This window comes from Phlebotomus papatasi, chromosome 2, assembly GCF_024763615.1.
Source record: "Phlebotomus papatasi isolate M1 chromosome 2, Ppap_2.1, whole genome shotgun sequence".
NCBI lineage: Eukaryota > Metazoa > Arthropoda > Insecta > Diptera > Psychodidae > Phlebotomus > Phlebotomus papatasi.
The window spans coordinates 77046608-77068798 of record NC_077223.1 but is presented as its reverse complement, the minus strand read 5'-3'; the positions used below and the strand labels follow the sequence as shown (position 1 = coordinate 77068798).

Below are 22191 nucleotides of genomic sequence, written 5' to 3'. Positions count from 1 at the left end.
CTCAAATAAGTGATCCCTGACAAATTTTTGTACACCAATGCTTCAGGATCGCACTTTTCCAGCATGTCTAGGGTGGATCGGGGATCAATGCTGGCTTCCAGAGGTAACAGACACACGAGAAATGGGGCGTATTCTGAAGTCCCAAGTTGCCTCTTTTTGTTCATCGTGTCTGCGCGCTTGTTCTTCCTCAATTGCTGAGCCTGCTGCCGGCGACTGTCTCTGCTCATGACTCTGTCCATCTTCCTAGTCACTGCTTTGACAGAAGTCTTTCCTAAAAGAGATTAAAAAAAAAGAGAACATTTTCATCAGCTGCAAAGCGCCCCCAAAAAGTAAGGTTATACCTTTATTGGCATTATCAACTGCTGATTTTGAGCGATGTCTACCAGTTTTATGGGCTTTATTTGTCTGCTTGAGACTCCCATGACGATGCCTGTGCTGAGTATTACTCATTTTCAGGCGTATTTCCCACAAAATCACCGATAAAACACTTTTCCGGATGAGAGCAACAACTTTTCCACGTGAATTCTTCTTCCCAGTGGGCAATCCACAACTATCTTTGTCATGCCTGACAAATTGTAAGGCATAGTCTACACTAATTTGTAATGCATTTGTAAGGTATGCAAGTAATTCGTCAGTTAACACATCGTAGAACCCTAACTATAAAAGTGTCACGAAGGGACCAAGTGGCAGCCGCTGCCATTTATCGAATTTTACATAATATTTTGATATTTTTACTTATATTTAAAAATCCGGAGCTTTTAGTCAGTTCTTTTCTGGTGTCTGAATCAGAAATTTCATCTCCTTGGGTACTGTATCTAAAGATTTTTAACCATTCGATGTTTTCATCTTTATCAGAATCATGGAGTAAGGGAAAGTGGTCTGCCTTTGAATGTTTCAATTTTTCTCTTATTTTTTAAAGCAAAAAATCTACTTTATGAACAATAGTTAATACTATTAACTATTTTCTATTAACTTCGCTTAACAAAATGGATTTTTAGCTTTGGGAAATAAGAGAAAAATTGAAGCATTCAAAAACTGACGCATTCAAAGGCATGTCACTTTCCCCCATAATTCTTCTCAATAATTTGCAAAAATACTTTCAATTTGTTCTTTTAAGGCTTTTATACACTAACAATCAAGAAAATTACATCTGCAGAACGTCAAACTCCAATATAAAATGCATATGGCAGCAACTGCCACTTGGTCCTTCCGAGTGCAGTTTTTTGTTTTTGTAATATATTTACATTAATATTTAATTTTTATTAAAAGTTTTATAACGAAAAAATAGCCAGATAAATTCAGCACGCATTCAATCATGCCTCCAGGCGAAATGATATATTCTTCACTATAAAAAATTAAATTGAAAACTAAATTGGCAGCGGCTGCCACTAGGGTCCTTCCAAGTGTTAAATTAGCATTTGTCGTAACTTACTTTTGACAACTTTTCAGGAGACGAAATTTTCAGTTCGGCTTTATTTTTCTTAAAAATGAACCCCGAATGCGATACTTTTGGGTCAAAATAATAAAAGTGGCACTAATAAACTGTAAGTTAACTCGAGAAAATTTTTATAAAATAATTTAAAAGCTGAGATATTTTGAGATGATTAAGATATATGTTAGAAGAAACACAATAATATTTTATCGTAACTTATCCATCGTTTATAATAATGCCGTAACTTTCAATGTATGGAGATCATGTAAATTATGACAATTTTCAAAAATACCAATTTGAAATATTCTAGTGATAATAAGCGCCTTTAGGGGAATGTAGGTATGGTTCGCACAGAGTGAACCTTCAAACGATGCAAACTTTCTCTTTGTTTGCAAAGAGCTGACTTACCATTTCTCATCTCGTTTCATGAGCTTAATAATTATGTATCCTATGGCTAAGAAATGACGAACTAGCTCTTTTCAAATAAAGAGAAAATTTGCGTTGTTTGAAGGTTCACTCTGTGCGAACCATGCCAACATTTCCCTATTTGACTAAATTAGTCAATAATACTGTTATCCCTGTCCCTAAAAGCTTTTATTTCATAAGATTTATTGAATAAATTTTGTGCGCCACGTCGCTTGTTTTGTTTTGAATTAATGATAGATATATATTACTACAGATATATATACTATAGATATATATATATACTATAGATATATATTACTACAGTAGACTCTCTCTCAATCGGGAATATGGGACAAAATGTCATCCGGTTTAGCGATAGAATTGAGCGTCAAAAGTTCAAGTATCAAGTATCTCGGGGTGTTATTCACTAGTGATGGTTGGGTTCACACCGAACTATCGTCGCGAATCGGTCAAGCTTCTGCAGTAATGAGGGAGCTTGGCGGAAGCGTGGTGAGGAAGGCCGAGCTCAGCCGTTCGGATAAGTTATCGGTTTTCAAAGCTGTGTTTATTCCTATTCTCACATATGGTCATGGGATTTGGGTAATGACCGAAAGTATAAGATCGCGAGTACAAGCTGCCGAGATGAGGTACCTTCGGCCGGTTAAGGGAATCACTCGTCGAGATCGAGTGAGGAATGTGGCCGTTCGTGAGGAACTAAGAGTCGAGGAGCTGCTTCTTCGGGTTGAGAGATCACAACTTCGATGGTATGGTATGGACATGTTCAGCGCATGGATAGAAAAAGATTCCCCAGAAAAGCTATGCAAGCCATGTGAGAAGGCGTCGACCTCGAGGCAGACCTAGGACAAGGTGGCTGAATCAAATTCAGAATCTTGCCTTAAAACGCCTTGGGATCGAACCCGAACATCTTCATGAAGTGGCAGAGGATCGACAAGCGTGGGCTGATAATTTGGATGTCATGGGCCCGCGACCCCAATAGGGATAAGCGGTTGAAAATGAATGAATGAATGAATATTCCAAACATTTTATAGAAAAAGTATTCGCATGATTTTGGTGCGAGTCACGGACAGATGATTTTTGACATAACCTCTAAAAAGTATCTACGTCATCACCAGTCCGATCTGGGCCACCTTTAGGGTAGAGTCAGTACTTTTTCGCCAGTAAGCCCTTTTGAAAAGTACTGAAACATGCATTGTTGCAGGAAATGTACTTTTTCAACCAGATACTCAAAAGTTCCCGGAAAGTCTCCTGGTTCAATAGATAGACAATGCTTCAAAGCATTTGTACACAAAATTTAATTTTATTTCGACAAAAGGTGTAAGAATTATAAGGGTGTCAAGCCTTAAGGTGGCGAAAAGTACTTACTCTACCCTATTTGTTTTTATTCATCTTGCATTTAAAAAATTTAAGGTTTACTTACGAGAATGCATACTGGATTTTGGATAGTAGTTCTCATGTGTACTGTAATGTGTGGATTGACCACTGGGATTATTCTTCTCTTTCTACGCTTTTCCAGTCACCACCACACGATGGCAGCACTATTCAGTTGTCATCCGGGAGTGTGATTCATGTCGTGTTTTCTGTGTAAAAATCTGTGATTTTTCTGCATTTCTCCCATTTCTGGCTGTATCTGAGTGCTCCAGGGATATTCACCAATTCCGTGAGATGCTCCTCTGGTCATTAGTGCATGCGGCAAGTTGAAATTGGAAGGAGTGGCTCAAAGGAATGACATCAGTCGCGTGGGCTGCTGAAAAAATCACTGAAAACTTTGCACACGGAAACCGAAGAATTTTTTTACATGTTCACTCCGGGAAAGTGATAAGTGGTGAGGTGTTCTGATAAGAGGGATTCGTGTGGCGGGAGTGTGGTATTTGCCAAGGAAACAACAATGGAAGCAGATGATCGAACAAACTATCGACGGACAGATGTTGATTGGTCAAGGTGAGGATTTTCCCAGTTTTTTTTTCCTAGGAATTTGGCCAGGAATTGAGGTATGTGTTTTGCAATAGATATGGTTTGGGCAATGAGGAGCCCCATCACTACAACAGAGCCCGTCCTCGTGGCAATTCAGGGGGTTTTGTGGATTTAGGAGACGAATATCAGTACGGAGCTGGTGGACATCAAGCTTCCGGAGCCAATGAGATCTTTGCCGAAGAGCAAGGAGACAAGCCATGGTGAGACCCAATCTACTCCACTTTGTTTCCCTGGCACTCCCTTGACAGTGATTGATTTCAGGTGGCGAACAAATTTCTTCATATCACAGCCTGTTCTGTTTGGAACTTGGGATGGTGTTTTCACTTCCTGCCTCATCAATATCTTCGGTGTTATTGTATTCCTCCGCTCTGGCTGGATTGTAGCCCAAGCGGGAATTCTCAATGCTGTGCTGATAATCATAGCTTCCGTGTCAATAGCGCTCATCTCTGTCCTCTCAGCCGTTGGGATTTGTGAGAGATGTCGCGTGGAGAGTGGAGGAGTTTATTTCCTCATAGCCCACACTCTGGGCTCGAGATTTGGTGGCTCTCTGGGGCTGCTGTACTGCTTCGGTCAAGCTGTGGGCTGTGCTCTCAATGTTCTGGGTTTCGGGGAGTCCATGGCAGGTCTTGTGGGCTATCCAGGCAATACCTGGGCAATTAGGGGCTTTGCTGCCGGAGCTGTGCTCCTCCTAGGCATTATCAATGTAGCTGGGGTAAAATGGGTGGTTAAGCTTCAATTTGCCCTTCTGGTTGTTCTCCTTCTCTCTGCTCTGGACTTCATCATTGGCTCTTTTGTGGCTCATGATCCGGAAAATGGCATAGAAGGATTCCTCAGTGGCAACTTCCAGCTCAATATGTGGGCTGATTATCAAGATGGGTACACATGGTTTCGCGTCTTTGGTGTCTTCTTCCCGACAATCACGGGAATTCTGTCGGGGATCAACATGAGCGGAGATCTGAGAGCACCTTCAACGGACATTCCCAATGGGACTCTGGCAGCTTTCAGCACATCGTAAGTTTTTCATTTTCTTGTCTTTTTAGCATTTTAATTAAAAGAGAAAGCCACACTTTATAAAAGTCATTCATAAAATAGAAATGAAATTCACATGATATCGGGTTGGTTCATTATTTCTTGCGTATTTTTTTTAAATAATATGCCCAACGCACAATAACTTTTGTTTAGTAAACATGTTTTTGACATTTCAATAAGAGTGAGTGAGATCTGGATCTAGTCATCTCGCTCATACTCATGGAAAATTTTGAAAACATGTTTACAAACAAAAGTTATTGTGCGCTGGTCATACTTTGGCAACAATTAGTGAAGTATCCTTATTTTGCGAAACGTTACATTTATGAAAATTTTAGATTGAATTTTTCATTTTTTGTTAGTTACAATTAATTTGAATTTTCTCCTGTATCAGGCAAAATAGATGTTGGCCTTTTGATACTTGATACTTAAATGACCACAACTCCAGTTCTACTGAACAAATTTAATTCTTCATAATGAAAAAGCGTAAGGTCTCCATATGACCGAAATTTTTCTAGAACCCTTGAAGTTTATAAAATAAAATTAAAATTTAAGGCACTGAGAAACGTATTTTTTTAAACAATTTGAACACAGAGAATTCCGAAAAAGTTAAAATACCATTCCGGAAATGTTTATTTTACCCTGCAGTATTGATCCGAAATCGGTGTAAATATTATGCTTTTTAGGTGTACTAGGAGTTAAAGTTACCCTTTTTGATATTAATTTTACCCTTAAAAAGGTGTAAAACTAACATTAAAAAATGTTGATATATTTTTACACCTAAGAAGTGTTAAAGTTACGAGAAAAAAAATTTTAATCGCACCTTCTTTTTTTTCTCAGAGTTCTCTCATATGTGCATTGTGGAGATTTTTTAGGGTAACTGTACCAAATTTCGGCCAGCGTAAAATTTCGTCCATCTTACAATTTCGGCAAGCTTGCAAATTCGGCCACTTTCCTCAAATTTCCATAAATTTTTATTTTTTGCGTACTCTAGAGATTATACAATACAAAAAAAAAACAAAAAAATTCGCTTCGACGAACGAGATCATGTGAAAAAGGCCTTGGAAGAATTCTGTAAGGGAAAGGAACTATGAGTATAATGGTGGCCGAAATATTACCCAAAGCTAATGTCCATAGTTTTATTAATTTTAAAATGTATTTAAGAATGATTTTAGAGAAAACAAAGACGATCTAAAATGTTCTAGACTTGCGCTTGCAAGCAATTATGCCGAAATTTGATACGCTTATTATTTCGTTTTTTAATAACATTTTTTTCTCTAAAATATCTGAGTATTAAGTTATATTTTATTTATCTGTTAAACAGTCATTGAGGGTATGTTTTCAAATGAAAATAATAGAATGAAACATGAAATGTTTAGACATGAGGCAGATTTTGTAATTTCAAAGACAGGTTATTGTCGAAGTTTAGGTTATGTATGATTATAACCTAACCTTAAAAAAATAATAATCAATTTCAATTATCTCATCCAGCAAAAAAAAAATTAAAATCAGCTCTTGCCTAATTCTCTTATTTGTATTCAGCTAAGAAACTAAAATGTAGTGTCAGGATATTTTGAACATAACCCTAAATTTTTTGTACGATATGATCCTTAAAAAATCTCCAAATGTTATCAATTATTCTCATAAAGTTTGTCTTTTTGAGAGACAAATACTTAGAATGGTTTTGAATATTATTTTTTTTTCATTAAGTGTTTGCTTAAAAAATTCTATACACAGCAGATTAATATATTTTGCATTTTTGAGGATACGTTTAATGCCCAACGTGCCCAACGCACAATAAATTTTGTTTAGTAAGCATCTTTTTGACATTTCAATAAGAGTGAGTGAGATCTAGATCTAGTCATCTCGATCATTCTTGTGAAAAATTTTGAAAACATGTTTGCAAACAAAAGTTATTGTGCGTTGGTCATAACATAACCTAAAAATACTCCAATCAACCTTTTGGAGAAATAAGAGAATGAAACCCCATGTCAAGCATTTAAACCAAGTCTTTATAGTTATTAAAATCAGTCTTAGAAAACCTTATTGCAATTTTGTAACAAATTTTTTTATCGCTATTTCTTTAAAAGATTTACATTGCTTTTCAATCACCTATTTTATTTCACAAAAAATATACCCAAACTTTAAATCGTATTTCTAAAAATTGTTGTTAGCCCTATATGGAAAAGTCAAAAAGGTCAAAATTTGCATTTTTCAAGCGGAGACTCATGTAGAGCAAATGAAGTTTGAATGTTCTTGCCTCCCTAAAAAAAGTTGACCTGTAATGGAATCATAATGTATGATCTCATTCCCCCCTTCTCTTCCAGAAACACTTTTTGGTATATGCACAAAGTGAGTCTAATGAGTTCACGCTCCTATTATTTGAAACTTATCTGGGTTCTCAAGTGCTCCTACATAACCGACTTTTTTGTGCTGGTTCCTGTCACGACTGTGGCGATTTTGAAAAACGACGAGGGCAAAAAGGACTGGGATAAGCAGCCTAGAAAGAAACAGACACAAAGAAAATTCGATAATGCAAAAACACTTAAGAACATTCTTGTGCTAAAAAATGTTCAGGAGAAAATTTCCCCTTTTTACTTTTATGGTGTTATTCCAATGAAAATTGTAAAAGGAGAATCTTTCCCCTTAAATTTTTTAGTACATGACTGTTCTCATGTTGTCCTGCGTAGTCAACTTTTATTTGTGTTGATTTGGTAGGTTTGGAACTTTAAAAGAAGAGTGGACAAAACAGTCGAGACAGGAACCCACACAAAGAAAAGTCTATAACGCAGAAGCATATGAGTGCAGTCATTTAGGGTTGAGTCATTATTTATGAACGTTATACACTTATGGACAGCGTGCAAAAATCTTAATTCTTACTTAGAAGAGATTTCGAAAAATCGCAAATTCACATTGTAAATTAATAATTTTATGATTTTTCGAAATTTGTTTTAGGTAATAACTTAAGATTTTTGCACGCTGTCCATAAGTGTTTAACGTCCATAAGTAAGACTCAGGAGAAAGATTTTCTCCTTTTAATTCTTTATTGGAATGATACCATAAGAGTGGCAGGGGACTTGTACTAAATATTTTTTTAGTACATGTCTCTTCTCATATGCTTCTTTTTAATCGACTTTTCTTTGTGTTGGTTCCTGTAACGAATGTTTGGTAGTTTTGGAACAAGACGAGGACTGGAAAAACAGTCATGACAGGAACCAACTTAAAGAAGAGTCGATAACGCAGAAGCACATGAGAACAATAATAATAATTATAATGGTGGCACAATGTTCTATAGAGGAACTTAGGCCTTCCTGCAAGGGGAGTTCGGAACATCCACTATTATTTTTTTCTTATACGGGATGAGATTGTCAGTCCCTTGCGACGTGAAATCAAGCCCAGTGAAGCTCACTGGATGCAATTCGAACACCTTTAACGCCAGAAAATTTTCTGGTGACCTAAATGGGTTTCGAATCCGGGACACTTGCATCATAGAGCGAGTGCTCTACCACTTGACACATTTAGAACAGTAATGTACTAAAAAATGTCACTAATAAATTCCCATTTTAAACGCAATTAAATCTCAGAATCGTGAGAAGATCTTAGTTGATAATTTCGAACGAGCGATATCGAACTAAATTTCGCATAAACCATTGTAAATTCAATTTAATTTTCAGATGAATTGTTCCTATGCGTTATTTTGCATTAAAAATCATTTGAATAAATAGATTTTCGCTTATTTATTGATATAAACTAATACTTGGTCCATCAAAACATGTTTAAATATGCTAAAATAGCATAAATGTGGTTGCTCAAATTAATTTCAACTCAGCAAATTAAAATGTTAAAATTGCTCAACAATTTTAGGCGATATAGGGACCCTCATTTTCGTAGTTTATTTCTGCAAATGAGGTCCAACTATGTGAAGTAGTTCCTCAAATTCTTCAGTAGCCATACGAAGAAAATTGTTGTGTCCAAAAAAAATTACCAGTTGCGATATCATTACATATTTTTTCAATGAATCCGTGAGTAGATCTCTCTTGGATCTATTTTCTGGCACACGATCTCTTCATTTTACCTTGAGACACATTTTTATTGAACATGTATCCTAGTAGGAAAATTTCTTCCTCATCACTGGACTCACTCATTTTTCTAATAATGTAACAAAATCACAAATGACAAAATAAAACAACTGGCAATCTGCGCGGCTTTCTTTAATTTAGCAAATTTCTCGCAAAAATGTGTCCTGGCTATGAAAAATTTCAAGTGGTTCTAGCAATTTTTATGCTCAATTTGCTGAATTCAATTTAAAATTAAATTGTGAAAAATCCTAGTGTGATAGCACTTCGTGCTTTCAATCAATCAATGAATCAATTTAATTTTCCAGGACCGTTCTCTACTTAATTTTTGCCCTCTTTTTGGGGGCCATCGTGAAAAGAGAACATCTCTTCACGGACTTTATGATCGTGGTAAAAGTGTCGGCAGTTCAGATGTTGCTCCTGGCTGGAATCTACGTGAGCAGCATGTCTTCGTGCCTGGGAGCAATGTATGGGACTCCTCGGGTGCTGCAGAGTATTGCAAATGAGAGTGTTATTCCTGGGATTGGGATACTGGGAAAGGGCAGAGGTCCGAATAAGGTGCCTCTCTATGCGATGGCTGTGGTGGCCACTGTGACAATAACTTTTATTATTGTGGGCGATATCAACACTCTGGCGCCAATTGTGACGATGCCCTTTCTGCTGACTTATGCCTGCATTGACTATTCCTACTTTGCTCTGGCACAAACTTTTGACATTCAGAGTCGAAGGGAGGAGAGATTCAGGATTCAGGCACAGAGCCCTTCCTACGAATCTCGTCGGTATGGGGCGACAATGGAGGAGAATAATGACCTGGATCACTTGTTTCCAGAACGCACGAGGCACAAGAATCTGTCCTCACCGCCAAATTCTCAGGCCAACACTCCAAGTCACAATCATAATCACATCCCCAATTCATCCACCACTCAATCCATCAATTCCGACGTTGTCTTTCGCGGGGTCAACAGTACAAATGCTGCAGAGGAGAGTGTTGAGGATGATGAGCCAATTGCTGCTGCCAGACCACACATTCACTCCAAGACGAAGAATTGGTATTCGGGCTTCTGCAACAGATGGGCTTCACTCATGGGAGCCGCCATTAAGATTCTTATCATGCTGCTGGTGCATTGGATCTATGCTCTGGCCTGTCTTGTGGTTGTCTTTCTTGTGTGGTTCTACGTGGGAACGGCCAATCCGGCCGTGAAGCCCGGACTGGCTCATGAGTTTCGTTTTTTTGTGTGGCTCAAAGGAGTGATTTTCCGGTGTTTTGGGTAAGTTTATTCTCTTTTCTAATTATGGTGATTGAAATTATGAAGACGTGGGAACTCGTAGGGAGTCTAGTGGAACGTTGTTAAAATTAACATCCGTGAAATTGTCAGGGAAGTGAAAAGAATGAGAAAGTAATTTCAAGTTTCAGATTTTATCAGCACCTTTTCAAGATTATCAACTAGAAATCAAAGTAGGCTGTGCTTCAAGCAAAATTGTTTAACTAAAAAAAAAGTTTAATTAGGTTCATTTCATTGGTAAATTTTTATAACACTGTTAAGATGAATTTAAAGACAAATGTGAAAAATAGTTTAAGAATTTAAATTTTCTTAAGAGTGCTTCACAGAATAAAAAATCTCTGAAGTAGCGTCTGCGTTCTCAGCTTTGCGGAATGCTCCAAATCATAAGACATAGCTGTCCCTGAATTATCTTTTCGCTTGATTTGATGGTGAATATACCGCTTTATAAGCGATTAAATTGATTGATCAACAAAAAAATCATTTGGAGATTGATAATTGGCTATAAAGTGCGGTTTTTAGAATGTTTAGTCAGTCAAAAGCTTACCGGACAAATGAAAAAATGGAAAAGATAATTCATTTATGGGTACTTGACCATCACTGATTAAAACCGACACATGCAGTTTGATTGTAATTTTCAGGACAATTCAAAAAAGAAAATTTATGGTGCTATTCTATTTCAGTGGAAAATAAAAAGGGAAACCTTTTTTGAACATTTTTTTAGCACATTTCTTTTCTCAAGTGATTCTGCGTAATCGACTTTTCTTTGTGTTGATTTCTGTGTTGACTGTTTAGTGGTTTGGAACACAACGAGGACTAGGCAAAACAGTTGAGACAGGAACCAACACAGAGAAAAGTCGATAATGCAGAAGCAATTGCGATTGAGAACAGTGAAGTGCTAAAAAATGTTCAAGAGAAAGGATCTCCCCTTCATTGTAATAACACTATTAAGAAATTTGAAAATTGAGCATTCTAGAGTGGCTTTTATCAAAATTACGGTTTTTACTCTGTTTGATATCTAAGTGAGTGTTCTCCTGCATTTATTTAGGGAATATTTTAATGGGGATATTCTTGGGGATATTTCGAAAGGAACACCAGTGTACTACGCTTAGTAACTTACAGTAGGCTCTCTCTCAAATGGGCATTTGGGGCGAAACGTTATCCGGTTTATCGATAGATTTAGGCGGCAAAGCCTTTGTAAATTCCACAAAAAGCGCTTAATTATAAAACATCACGAGAAAATAGGAAGAAATACAGCAATTTGAGCGAATTAGCTTCATAATTAAACGTGAAAATTGTCAACAAAATTTTTCGCCCGATTGAAAAAGAGCCGATGTATTTACATGTTTTTTTTTAGAAATTGACTATTCTTAAATGCGTCTGCATTATCGATATTTCTTTGTATTGGTTTCTGTCACGACTGTTTGGTGATTTTAGAACACGACGAGGACTGGGGAAAATATGAAGTTTTTGTGTAGAGAGAGAACCTTACATCTTGTCTATCATGATAAAGAAAATGTACAAAATGCTATGAAAATGAAAACATTAAATTAATCTTGTCGATTTCCCAACCGAAATCAGAATTCGAATATTCCCGCCGAACAAGCTTTCACCCGATCAGAAAACCATCTGACATTAATTGAAATAAACATGTGGGAACAGTCATGGTCATTTTTAATAGTTCAGAACAGTAATGTGCTAAAAAACATGTTCATTTTTTCATTGGAATAGCACCATACCATAATGACCAGCGCACAATAACTTTTGTTCGTAAACATGTTCATGAGAATGAGCGAGATGGCTAGATCTAGATCTCACTCACTCTCATTGAAATATCAAAAACATGTTTACGAAATAAAAGTTATTGTGCGTTGGCATAAGACTTTCCAACAGACAACTGATTTTTTTTTAATTAATTGAACAATTTATTGTACAAACCACTAGGAAAGATTTTCAAGACTTACTACTAGAGCATAGCACAGTAAAATGCATTTCGAAATATCCGCCCGCATTTAAATGAGCCCTAAGGCAGTATCTGAACGAGGGGAATTTTAGTTCGAAACCTCCATTTCGTAATAATAATCTCTCTCTGAACTTTAAAACTCCGCAGAAAATATCCCTTTTTGAAAGCTCCTTTAGTTTTGTATATTCGAATATTTTGTAGGCCAAAATCCCGAACGGCAAAACGCCGAAAGTCAAAATCCCGAAAGTCAAAATTCCGAATGGGCAAAATCCTGAAACATTCCGTATTTTGTCTTCGGGATTTTCACATTCGGGATTTTGGCCAGCTCATCCAGATTTATGTGATACAAAGTAACAAGAACTATTTCGAAGTCTCAGGCATTTTCGATTTTCTAATATAGAGTAGAAGAAGAACTCTTTAAGCAGGATTTCATGAAAGTACAATATTCATATGAAAGATTTCAAAGTCTTATAAAATATATGTATTAAAAAGAAAAAGAATTCAAGCCATGGCTGAAGTTTGAAATAGTTGAAAATAAAATATAAAGTCTGCCAGGTTTGCTTCACTTACAGCCGACGTTTAAAAAATTCGAAGATCGGTTTCGAAAGTCCCAAAAACATTACATTTTTATTTTTCGTTGAATTTCGAAGTGTTTCGAGTATCAAATCAAAATGTATCTGTTTTCGCTTGTTGTGAAGAAAATCAAAGCAACAAGATCAGCTTCTTAGTGTGGTATCATAAATTTTTCCCACATTGAGTGAAAATTTAGTTTGAAAATTCGAAAGTGAGTTTGAATTTTTCGAATATTAATAAATTTTTCTGCTGAGTGAGTACTATTTCCTTTTTATCCAAGACACTATTTTAGAACAAACGCTTCGGCTGTGAATAGGATGACTTTTTATTTTAGTCGAGGCACACTTGAGGAAGTTATAACAGAGAGAACGAATAAAATTTATCTCAGGAATGAACCACTAGGGGAGATTTTCCGAGACTCACCGGTATTATATGGGTGTATTTCGAAATTTCCTTGTATAGAAAACGTCTGAAAGTATTTTCTTTGAACTAAATTTTTTTGTCTTCAGCTTTCACAGTCGTATCTATTTATTTTGTTATAGAAAACGTGTAAATGAATACGAGCAGATTGTTGTGACACCTTCATGCCCCGGCGTCGAAGTGACTCAGGCTCAGCTCAATGAGGAAAATGAGGATTTTTCCTCGAGACGTCGTTACCACCAATCATCCGTCGTTCAGGGACAATATGTTGATATTTAGACTTACAAAAACAGTGTTTAAATGTGTAGAAATATTTTCTACTGGCTGCCCAAGCAATTTTATATCACGGAGTCAATGTCCAAGGATTTGAGTAAGTTTACTTTAGAAAAAAATATACTTATATAGAAATTTTCGATGAGAGATATTGCCGAAAAGTTGAGAGATTAATTGGTATATTTTCCTGTTTTTTTTTTCAAATTACAAATGAGATTTAATTTGAAATAGCTTTGGAATTGAGTTTACTTAATGAATTGTCACAAAATTCTCAAGGCTTTATTTTTGTTGTAAAGTGCCTTTGATAAATCCAGAGATTAATTCTGTTCCTTCTACTTTTCTCATCAAGTTTTTATATAATTAAGAAAAAATGAAATTATATCAATGTCCTACAGAGGATGATTAAACGCAACAGTAGATTATTGGAATTCCTTTCAAAGATGCATTCATGGCAGCAAAACTCTATTTTGAATAAAAAAAAAGTGAACATGTATAGATATTTTAATTTTTTTATAATATTTATTAATTAATGTAATATCATTAGTAATTTAGTAACTTTTAGATAGAGCACAATTTTATCAGTTATTTTTGTATATCTCTATAATTTTTTTTGTTTAAATATTTCTAGGATTAAATAATGAAAATTTCTATTTCTATATTATCTAAAATGTAAATATTGTATTGGACAAAAAAAAAACATTCTTGTATTTATCGCAATTAATTTGACTAGGATTTAATCACAAATTGATGTATTTCTAACTGATAAACATGTAACTGTGAAGAAAAATGAAAGAAATTTACAATTTGCAATTGTAGAAATTTTTTCTTTATTTTATTTGAATTATTCTGTTTAATTGAATTGGTTAAACTCCTCGGATATTTATCCTGTCCGTAAACTTGTTACCCAACTAGAGGTCAAACGGTAAGAGATACGAACTTCAAGACTTAGGGGGATCCCCCTCCCATAAATCGACCCAATGACCAGGAGGGGAATTCTGTAATTTTCGTGGCATTGTCACGCGTGAGTTCGAAACCTGACAATGCCATTGGAGCTTTTTTTGTCATGTCGTATGAGTTTGAAAATGCAATTCATTGAATTTTTAATGAAATCCCTTTACTTGATGATTTTATGAAAATACAGTACGTCTTGGTTAATTTGTTTAACAAAATTCATTGTTATTTGAATTGCCAGAAATCTCAAATATGTGACTTCTGACAATGCCATGTGAGTTGAAATGACAATGTCACGGCTACAGAATCGCATTTTCGAAAAAGCTCTCCTAAGATTCAAACCAAATTTGTCATATGGCATTGCCAGAGCGTTACAGAATTCCCCTCCAGTAGGCGAATTTTGTAATTTTCGTGGCATTTATCACGCGTGAGTTCGAAACCTGACAATGCCATTCGAGCTTTTTTTTGTCATATCGTATGAGTTCGAAAATGCAATTCATTGAATTTTTAATGAAATCCCTTTACTTGATGATTTTATGAAAATACAGTACGTCTTGGTTAATTTGTTTAACAAAATTCATTGTTATTTGAATTGCCAGAAATCTCAAATATGTGACTTCTGACAATGCCATGTGAGTTGAAATGACAATGTCACGGCTACAGAATCGCATTTTCGAAAAAGCTCTCCTAAGATTCAAACCAAATTTGTCATATGGCATTGCCAGAGCGTTACAGAATTCCCCTCCAGTAGGGGAATTTTGTAATTTTCGTGGCATTTATCACGCGTGAGTTCGAAACCTGACAATGCCATTCGAGCTTTTTTTTGTCATATCGTATGAGTTCGAAAATGCAATTCATTGAATTTTTAATGAAATCCCTTTACTTGATGATTTTATGAAAATATAGTAGGTACATCTTGGTTGATTTGTTTAACAAAATTCATTGTCATTTGAATTGCCAGAAATCTCAAATATATGACTTCTGACAATGCCATGTGAGTTGAAATGGCAATGTCACGGCTACAGAATCGCATTTTCGAAAAAGCTCTCCTAAGATTCGAACCCAATTTGTCATATGGCATTGCCAGAGCGTTACAGAATTCCCCTCCAGTACTGTGATCTTTATTTTTCCCTCCCCCTTTCCATGGCCCTCCAAACTGTATTTTGGTTTATTTCGAAAACGTTTCCTACGATTTCTTTTATTTTTTTTTGTGTTTTAGGAGGTGGTCCAGTAGGGGAATTCTGTAGCTCTCTGGCAATGCTATATGACAAATTGCATTCGAATCTCAGAAGAGCTTTTTCGAAATTGTGATTCTGTAGCTGTGACATTGCGATTTCTCGTGGCATTGCCAAAAGTCACATATTTGAGATTTTCAGGCAATTTGAATGACACATAATTTTACTAAATAAATCAACAAAGACGGATTATATTTGCATAATATTACTAAGTAAAGAAATTTCATTAAAAATCAGTAATTTGTATTTTCGAACTCATGTGATATGAGAAAAAAACGCGATTGGTGTTGTCAGGTTTGGAACTCACGTGCGATAATGTCACAAAAATTGCAGAATTCCTCTACAGGTGAACTTCGTCCATAACATAACCGAATAAATTTTCGACATCGAATTTTCGAATTTCCAAGGTCAAAGGTTTACTACGTTGGAAGATATTCAACCAATTTATGTTAAATATGTGTTTTTTTGTGTTGACCAGGGGAACCATTACTGAGATCCTCATTTTTTCTACCCGGTTTCATCCCCCCAAAACCATATTTGGTTTATTTCGGAAATAGCTCCTATGATTTAATTTATTTTGGATGTATTTTGGAGGTTGTTCAGTATGACAATGTCACTGCTACAGAATCACAATTTCGAAAAATCTCCTAAGTGTTTTCATTGCATTTTCTAAAGTCAAAGTTTAATCATCATGCAGGGGAATTTTGTAATAGTCTGTCGACTCTGGCAATGCCATGACAAATTGTATTCGAATCTCGAGAGAGATTTTTCGAAATTGTGGGGTTGCAGTGACATTGCCATTTCACACGTGGAACTGTCAGAAGTCACATATTTGATATTTCTGGCAATTCAAATCGCAATGAATTTATTAAACAAATTAACTAAGACTGAGTATTTGCATAAGAAATTTCATTAAAAATTAATTAATTGCATTTTCGAACTAATGTAAAATGAGAAAAAACTCAATTATGGTATTGTCAGGTTTCGAACTCATTATGACAATGCCAAAAAAATATAGAATTCCCCTACTGAACTGCCGGAATGGTTCATTTTTCAACCGATTTTGTTAAATTTGGCTTTTTTTTGGAGAAATTCTGAAATCGGTAATAAATCGTTGAAATATCCTTAATCGTAAATGACTCTTTTTTTTTCGTGTTTACTGTTTTTATTTGCCCGTTTTCCCCGTATTCTTCTAATCATGCCAGAACATTCTAAAATGTTCATTTGTTATTAACAATTTTCGATTTCCAAATACTTTTATGATTTGTGAATCTATTAAATCGGTATTAAACCAATCAGCACCAAAAAATACTTTTTTGCAAAATTCACGGAGAGGGGAGAGCTCTGTTTCGTAAGTTCGAGCATTCCGCAAAGATGGGACTCTTCGATGTTAATTTTTTTTACTTTTATTAGAAATTTGCCGTTTTAAAATATTCGTGAAAATAAATAATTAATTTTAGCAAAGCACATAATTTTTTAAATAATGATTTTGCTTAATCTTTCTATTTATTTAAATTTCTCTCAGTGTTTTAGCCAATAAAAAAATATAATTTGAATTGTATCGATTTCCTTTAGTCGAAACACAAACCGATTTTTATGACGTTCAGTTAAAATGCTTTTCGTGTTTAACGAACATGATCTTTTTTCGTCGTGTTTTATTATTTTTAACAAATGCAGTTTTTTTTAATTGCAATTAGTGTCATTTTGAGACGAACTTGTTTTCCCAAGAATAAAAAGAATTTCAGTGTTTAGAATTTTTTGGGACACTACAGCGGGACAGTGTCTTCACTACCGATTAATCGAGAAGGATTTGATAATATCATTCGAAACTGCAGACGCCATTTTCGGCCTGACATTTCGAGAGTGTTTGACGGGACTTTGTTGTGCTGCCGGAAAAGTAAAAAATCCGGGTGAAAAAACCTCTCCAGTTGTGCGGAAAGTACTGAATTTGATCCCAGAGAAATGGCTCTAGTGTGTGCTAGTAAGTATATTACCAGAATCTCCTTAAAAAGTTCGTAAATTGGGATGATGGAAAAAGTAAGGTTAAAATGAACTAAATTTTCGCAGTTACAAATGAAGTTCCGGATCAACCTGTCGTTTCACCCCATTCGGGGGCTATTTTTGAGCGGAGGATCATTGAGAAGTATATTGTTGAGAATGGATGTGATCCTATCAGTGGGAAGGAGCTGAAGGTGGAGGAGTTGATTGAGATAAAGACGCCGCCGATTGTCAAGCCAAAGCCACCGAGTGCAACGAGTATTCCGGCAACTCTGAAGACAATGCAGGATGAATGGGATTCACTGATGCTGCACACTTTCACGCAGCGTCAGCAACTTCAGACGGCAAGGCAGGAGCTGAGTCATGCTCTATATCAGCACGATGCTGCCTGCAGGGTGATTGCCAGGTTGAATAAGGAAGTGACAGCAGCTAGGGAGGCTCTGGCTACATTGAAGCCACAGGCAGGGATAAATATTACGACAGGAGTGCCACAGCCGGCCATTGGGGCTGAGGCGGCAGGAATTGCGACGCAGCCGGTGGAACAGGTGGGCATGAGTGCTGAGATCATTCAGAAGTTGCAGGAGAAGGCAACTGTGTTGACGCAGGAGCGTAAGAAACGTGGTAGATCTGTCCCAGAGGAGCTCATTGGGCAGGATACAATACGTGGATTTCACACTTTGGCTTCCCATCCGGGTCTGCATTCAGCCAGTGTTCCGGGAATTCTGGCTCTGGACATCAGTGTCTCTGATCACAATAAGATCATTACGGGAGGAAATGATAAGAATGCTGCAGTGTTCAATAAGGATACCGAACAGGTCATTGCGATCCTCAAGGGACACACGAAGAAAGTGTCAAAGGTTATCTATCATCCGGAAGAAGATTATGTTATTACTGGATCTCCGGATACGACTATTCGCATTTGGAATGTCCCAACTTCGCAAACAACTCTCCTGCTCCGTTGCCACGATCAACCTGTCACTGGACTATCTCTTCATCCTACCAGTGATTACATCCTGTCCACTTCTGCAGACAAACACTGGGCTTTCTCTGACATTCGTACTGGACGTCTTCTCACTAAAGTCCTCGATACTTCTGACGTGGGCCTTACCACGGCCCAATTCCATCCGGACGGATTGATTTTTGGCACAGGAACTGAGGATTCTCAGGTAAAAATTTGGGATCTCAAGGAGCAGAGCAATGTGGCCAATTTCCCCGGGCATACTGGCCCAATTACAGCAATCTCCTTCTCCGAGAATGGCTACTACTTGGCTACAGCTGCAGATGATTCGTGCGTAAAACTCTGGGATTTGCGCAAATTGAAGAATTTCAAGACTATCCAGCTGGAGGATGGACAAGAGGTCAAAGATCTCTGCTTCGATCAGAGTGGAACATACTTGGCAATTGCCGGAACAGACATCAGGATTTATCTGTGTAAGCAGTGGCAGGAACTCAAAGTGTTTCAGGATCACACGGCAATGGCTACTGGAGTGAGATTTGGGAAACACGCTCAGTACTTGGCGTCCACGAGTATGGATCGAACCCTCAAGCTCTATGGCTTTGAGTAAGAATCTTTCAGCAAAATATTTACTAAGAATTTCCTACTGTAATCGTCGTGTTTTAAGAAAATAAATGCATTTTAGAAGTGGACATGAGGACACTTCTTTTTTCTTTCCAATGCAACTAGCGCCTCTAGCGTGGCGGGAATTAAACTTAATTTTTAGTACATAATTTTCACCTGGCGCCTCCATCGAAGTGGTGAATATCTTGAAGGGATGAGGGTGGAACGTAGCGTGGAGGTTTCCAGTTTTCCACAGGATTTTTCTTACGAAAGGATTCTGGGTTTAGTAAAAAACCCTCAAATCAAAACTTTTTCCCGTGATTTTCTCATATAAATATTTGTATTTAAAAAGAATTTAATGCTTAATTTCTCCGAATACATTATTTTTTATATTTCGTCAGTTTAAATCAGCATTTGTCGTAACTTGCTTTAGATAACTTTTTAGGAGGCGAAATTTTCAGTTCAGCTTTATTTTTCCTAAAAATGAACTCAGAATGTGATGCTTTTGAGTTAAAATAATAAAAGTGGCACTAATAAACTGTAAGTTACCTTCGAGAAAATCTTTATAAAATGATTTAAAAGATGAGATATCGTCGGTTGCCTCAGAAACTGTGCTAACTGCATTTGCTTTGTGTCTTCATTCATTGCAAACGCCGCACAGCGATGCGTTGCTTACAACGAATGCTGATATAAAACAAATGCAGTTAGCACAGTTGCTGAGGCAACCGACGATATTTAGATGTATGTTATGGCGTCTACACATTAGTAATTTTTTAAAAAAAAAAAATGCCTTTTTAAAGAAAATTTCCCCTATGTAGGCAGACCCGTCAGAATTTTTTAAAAAAAAATTCTACTAGTGCGTAGACGCCTAGAAAAAACACAATAAGATTTTATCGTAACTTCCATCGTTTATAAAGTCGATGTATGGAAATCTTGGAAGTTACGATAATTTTCTAAAATGCATTATATCAATTAGAATTATTCTAGTGATAAAAGTGCTTTTATTTGACTAAATTAGTCAATTAAACTGTTACTTTTATTGAATAAATTTTGTGCGCCGCGTCGCTTGTTTTGTTATGAAAATGACAGATGGGCAGGAATTTTTCCTCACTTTTTTCTCGCAAATATTGAATTAAAATGATTTCGTTACATTATTCGCACTGTATTTGGATATTTGGATGAGTTTGTGAACGTTTTATTGAGAAATATTACATTTTTGCTGCAATTTACAAGCCCCGCAAATGAGCAAAAGAAGTTACGGCAAATGCTGATTACTGAAAATTTTGTATGAAAATTTGTCGTAACTTCACCAAAAATGAAAGTTAGGTCGTCAGTTAAATCAGCATTTGTCGTAACTTCATTTTTGCGATTTTGAGATATATACATATTTGGAATCAGCGTAATTTTGCTTATTAAACGCATTTGAGAAAAAGAAACTTTTATAAGCCCAATAAAAATTATTTTAAACAAAAATTATCGTAAGTGCCCTTAATTAAGAAAAATTTATCAGAATTTGTCGTAACTTTCATTTTTGGGAAAGTTACGACAATTTTCCATACAAAATTTTCGCTAATCATCATTTACCGTTACTTCTCTTGCTCATTTACGTGGCTTGCAATTAGCATGAAAATTATAATATTTCTCAATAAAAAGTTCATAAACTTTTCCAAATATCCAAAGACAGTGCTAATCATGCAATATTTAATCATTTTAATTCAATATTTGCGAGAAAAAAGTGAGAAAAAATCCCCATCCAACTGTCATTAATTCAAAACAAATCAAGCGACACGTGGCGCACAAAATTTGTTCAATAAAAGTTTTGCTCGTCAGATGATCACTCTTTGTAAGTTATAATATATAATGTAATACCCTGGACACACTTACAGCTAAAGTCCAGAGACGACTAAGCCCGTTCATAGCTAAGTTAGTTCGTGACACACTACAAACGAGGCTTAGCATTTATTGGTATCCATAAATCATAGCTTTTGTAGGTTTTTATGCAGATACTTTTATTGCAATGTACATGTACCCTATTTAAAATGAAACTATTTGTAAATTCATGTCACAGTACACGTGCAATAATTATTGTTAATTGCAATTATTTGCGAGGTGGAAGTTAACCCGCAACTTGAGCCAATTTAGGCGATTCTAGTGAATAATTTTTGTTGCTTTACGTGAATTGTGAAGTAATTTTACAAGTAGTTCCATTTTCAAAGGAGTTTTAGTGAATATCAGTAGAAATATCTGCATAAAAACTCACGAAAGTTATGTTTTGTGAGTGACAGAAAATGTTTAGCCTCGTTTGAAGTGAGGCAGGAACTGACTTGGCTATGAACGGGCTTAGTCGTCTCTCGTCGACTAGGTTCCTTAATAAATACCCAAACCTTAATATTGCACACTTTATTCAGATAGGGAATCTCAAATCTTATTATTTTACTAATACAAAACATTTTTGTAATTTTAGGTTGCATATTTGTTATATTTAATATAACTTCACATTGTAAATTATTGAATTTTCCTAAGAATTATTTAAAATTGGATTAGGAGTTTAGCAATTATGTGCTATGCTGGACACACCTGCGACTAAAGTCCAGACGGTTCATAGGATAAGCAACTTATCCCTTACATAGCTAAGTCAGTTGCTCACATGATAAAAATGTACTTAGGATTTATTGGAACTCACAAAACATATTTTTTGGATTTTGATTTGTTCAGAATACACTCAGGGTGGAGTAACCACTTATATAGCCATTTTTAGGAAAAACAGAAATAACTTTTATTATCACTTTTGTACCTTTATTACAAGATAATTGAAATTTAACACAGTTACTTAGATGTATTGGTTCTAAATTCGTCAAAACAATAATCAATAATCTTGTAATTTAACCCTAAAAACTGATTTTTATTAACAATGCAAAAATAACCACTTTGTCGCCACTTTTTACCACTTTTCGCCAGTTTCGTAACCACTACTCGCCACTCACTTGAAAAGGTTCAAACTCGACTATT

At 35.9% G+C, this 22191-nt stretch overlaps 4 protein-coding genes across 13 annotated transcripts in view; 3 read left to right on the top strand and 1 right to left on the bottom strand.

Annotated features, from left to right (window-relative positions):
- LOC129804452 (pre-rRNA-processing protein TSR1 homolog) overlaps window positions 1–561 on the bottom strand; it is a 59411-nt gene extending 58850 nt beyond the window's left edge. For 5 of the 9 annotated variants that reach the window (XR_008751986.1, XR_008751988.1, XR_008751989.1 and 2 more), the window contains exons 1-2: window positions 342–561; window positions 1–271 (exon numbers count right to left, since the gene is read on the bottom strand). Coding sequence is in view for 2 of the 9 variants with exons in the window: in XM_055851769.1 (XP_055707744.1) it covers window positions 1–271; window positions 342–450 (380 nt within the window). In the remaining 7 variants the exon portion in view is untranslated. The remainder of the gene's footprint in view (window positions 272–341) is intronic. The other 4 variants (XR_008751991.1, XR_008751985.1, XR_008751987.1 and 1 more) reach the window with 1 other exon arrangement.
- LOC129804471 (heparan sulfate glucosamine 3-O-sulfotransferase 5) overlaps window positions 1–22191 on the top strand; it is a 271187-nt gene that overhangs the window by 212535 nt on the left and 36461 nt on the right. The window contains exon 1 of one of the 2 annotated variants that reach the window (XM_055851794.1): window positions 21244–21368. The exons of the other annotated variant lie outside the window; for it this stretch is intronic. The gene's annotated coding sequence lies outside the window, so the exon portion shown is untranslated. Of the gene's footprint in view, window positions 1–21243; window positions 21369–22191 lie in introns of those variants that run through there. 2 annotated transcript variants of the gene reach the window in all.
- On the top strand, window positions 3386–14259 carry LOC129804455 (solute carrier family 12 member 8). Its single transcript, XM_055851772.1, has 5 exons — window positions 3386–3796; window positions 3865–4029; window positions 4091–4840; window positions 9240–10199; window positions 13290–14259. Exons 1-5 carry the CDS (start codon window positions 3744–3746, stop codon window positions 13444–13446), a joined length of 2085 nt encoding a protein of 694 aa, XP_055707747.1. The 5' UTR covers window positions 3386–3743; the 3' UTR covers window positions 13447–14259.
- On the top strand, window positions 17458–19271 carry LOC129804463 (pre-mRNA-processing factor 19). The gene is made up of 2 exons (XM_055851782.1): window positions 17458–17607; window positions 17694–19271. Exons 1-2 carry the CDS (start codon window positions 17589–17591, stop codon window positions 19187–19189), a joined length of 1515 nt encoding a protein of 504 aa, XP_055707757.1. The 5' UTR covers window positions 17458–17588; the 3' UTR covers window positions 19190–19271.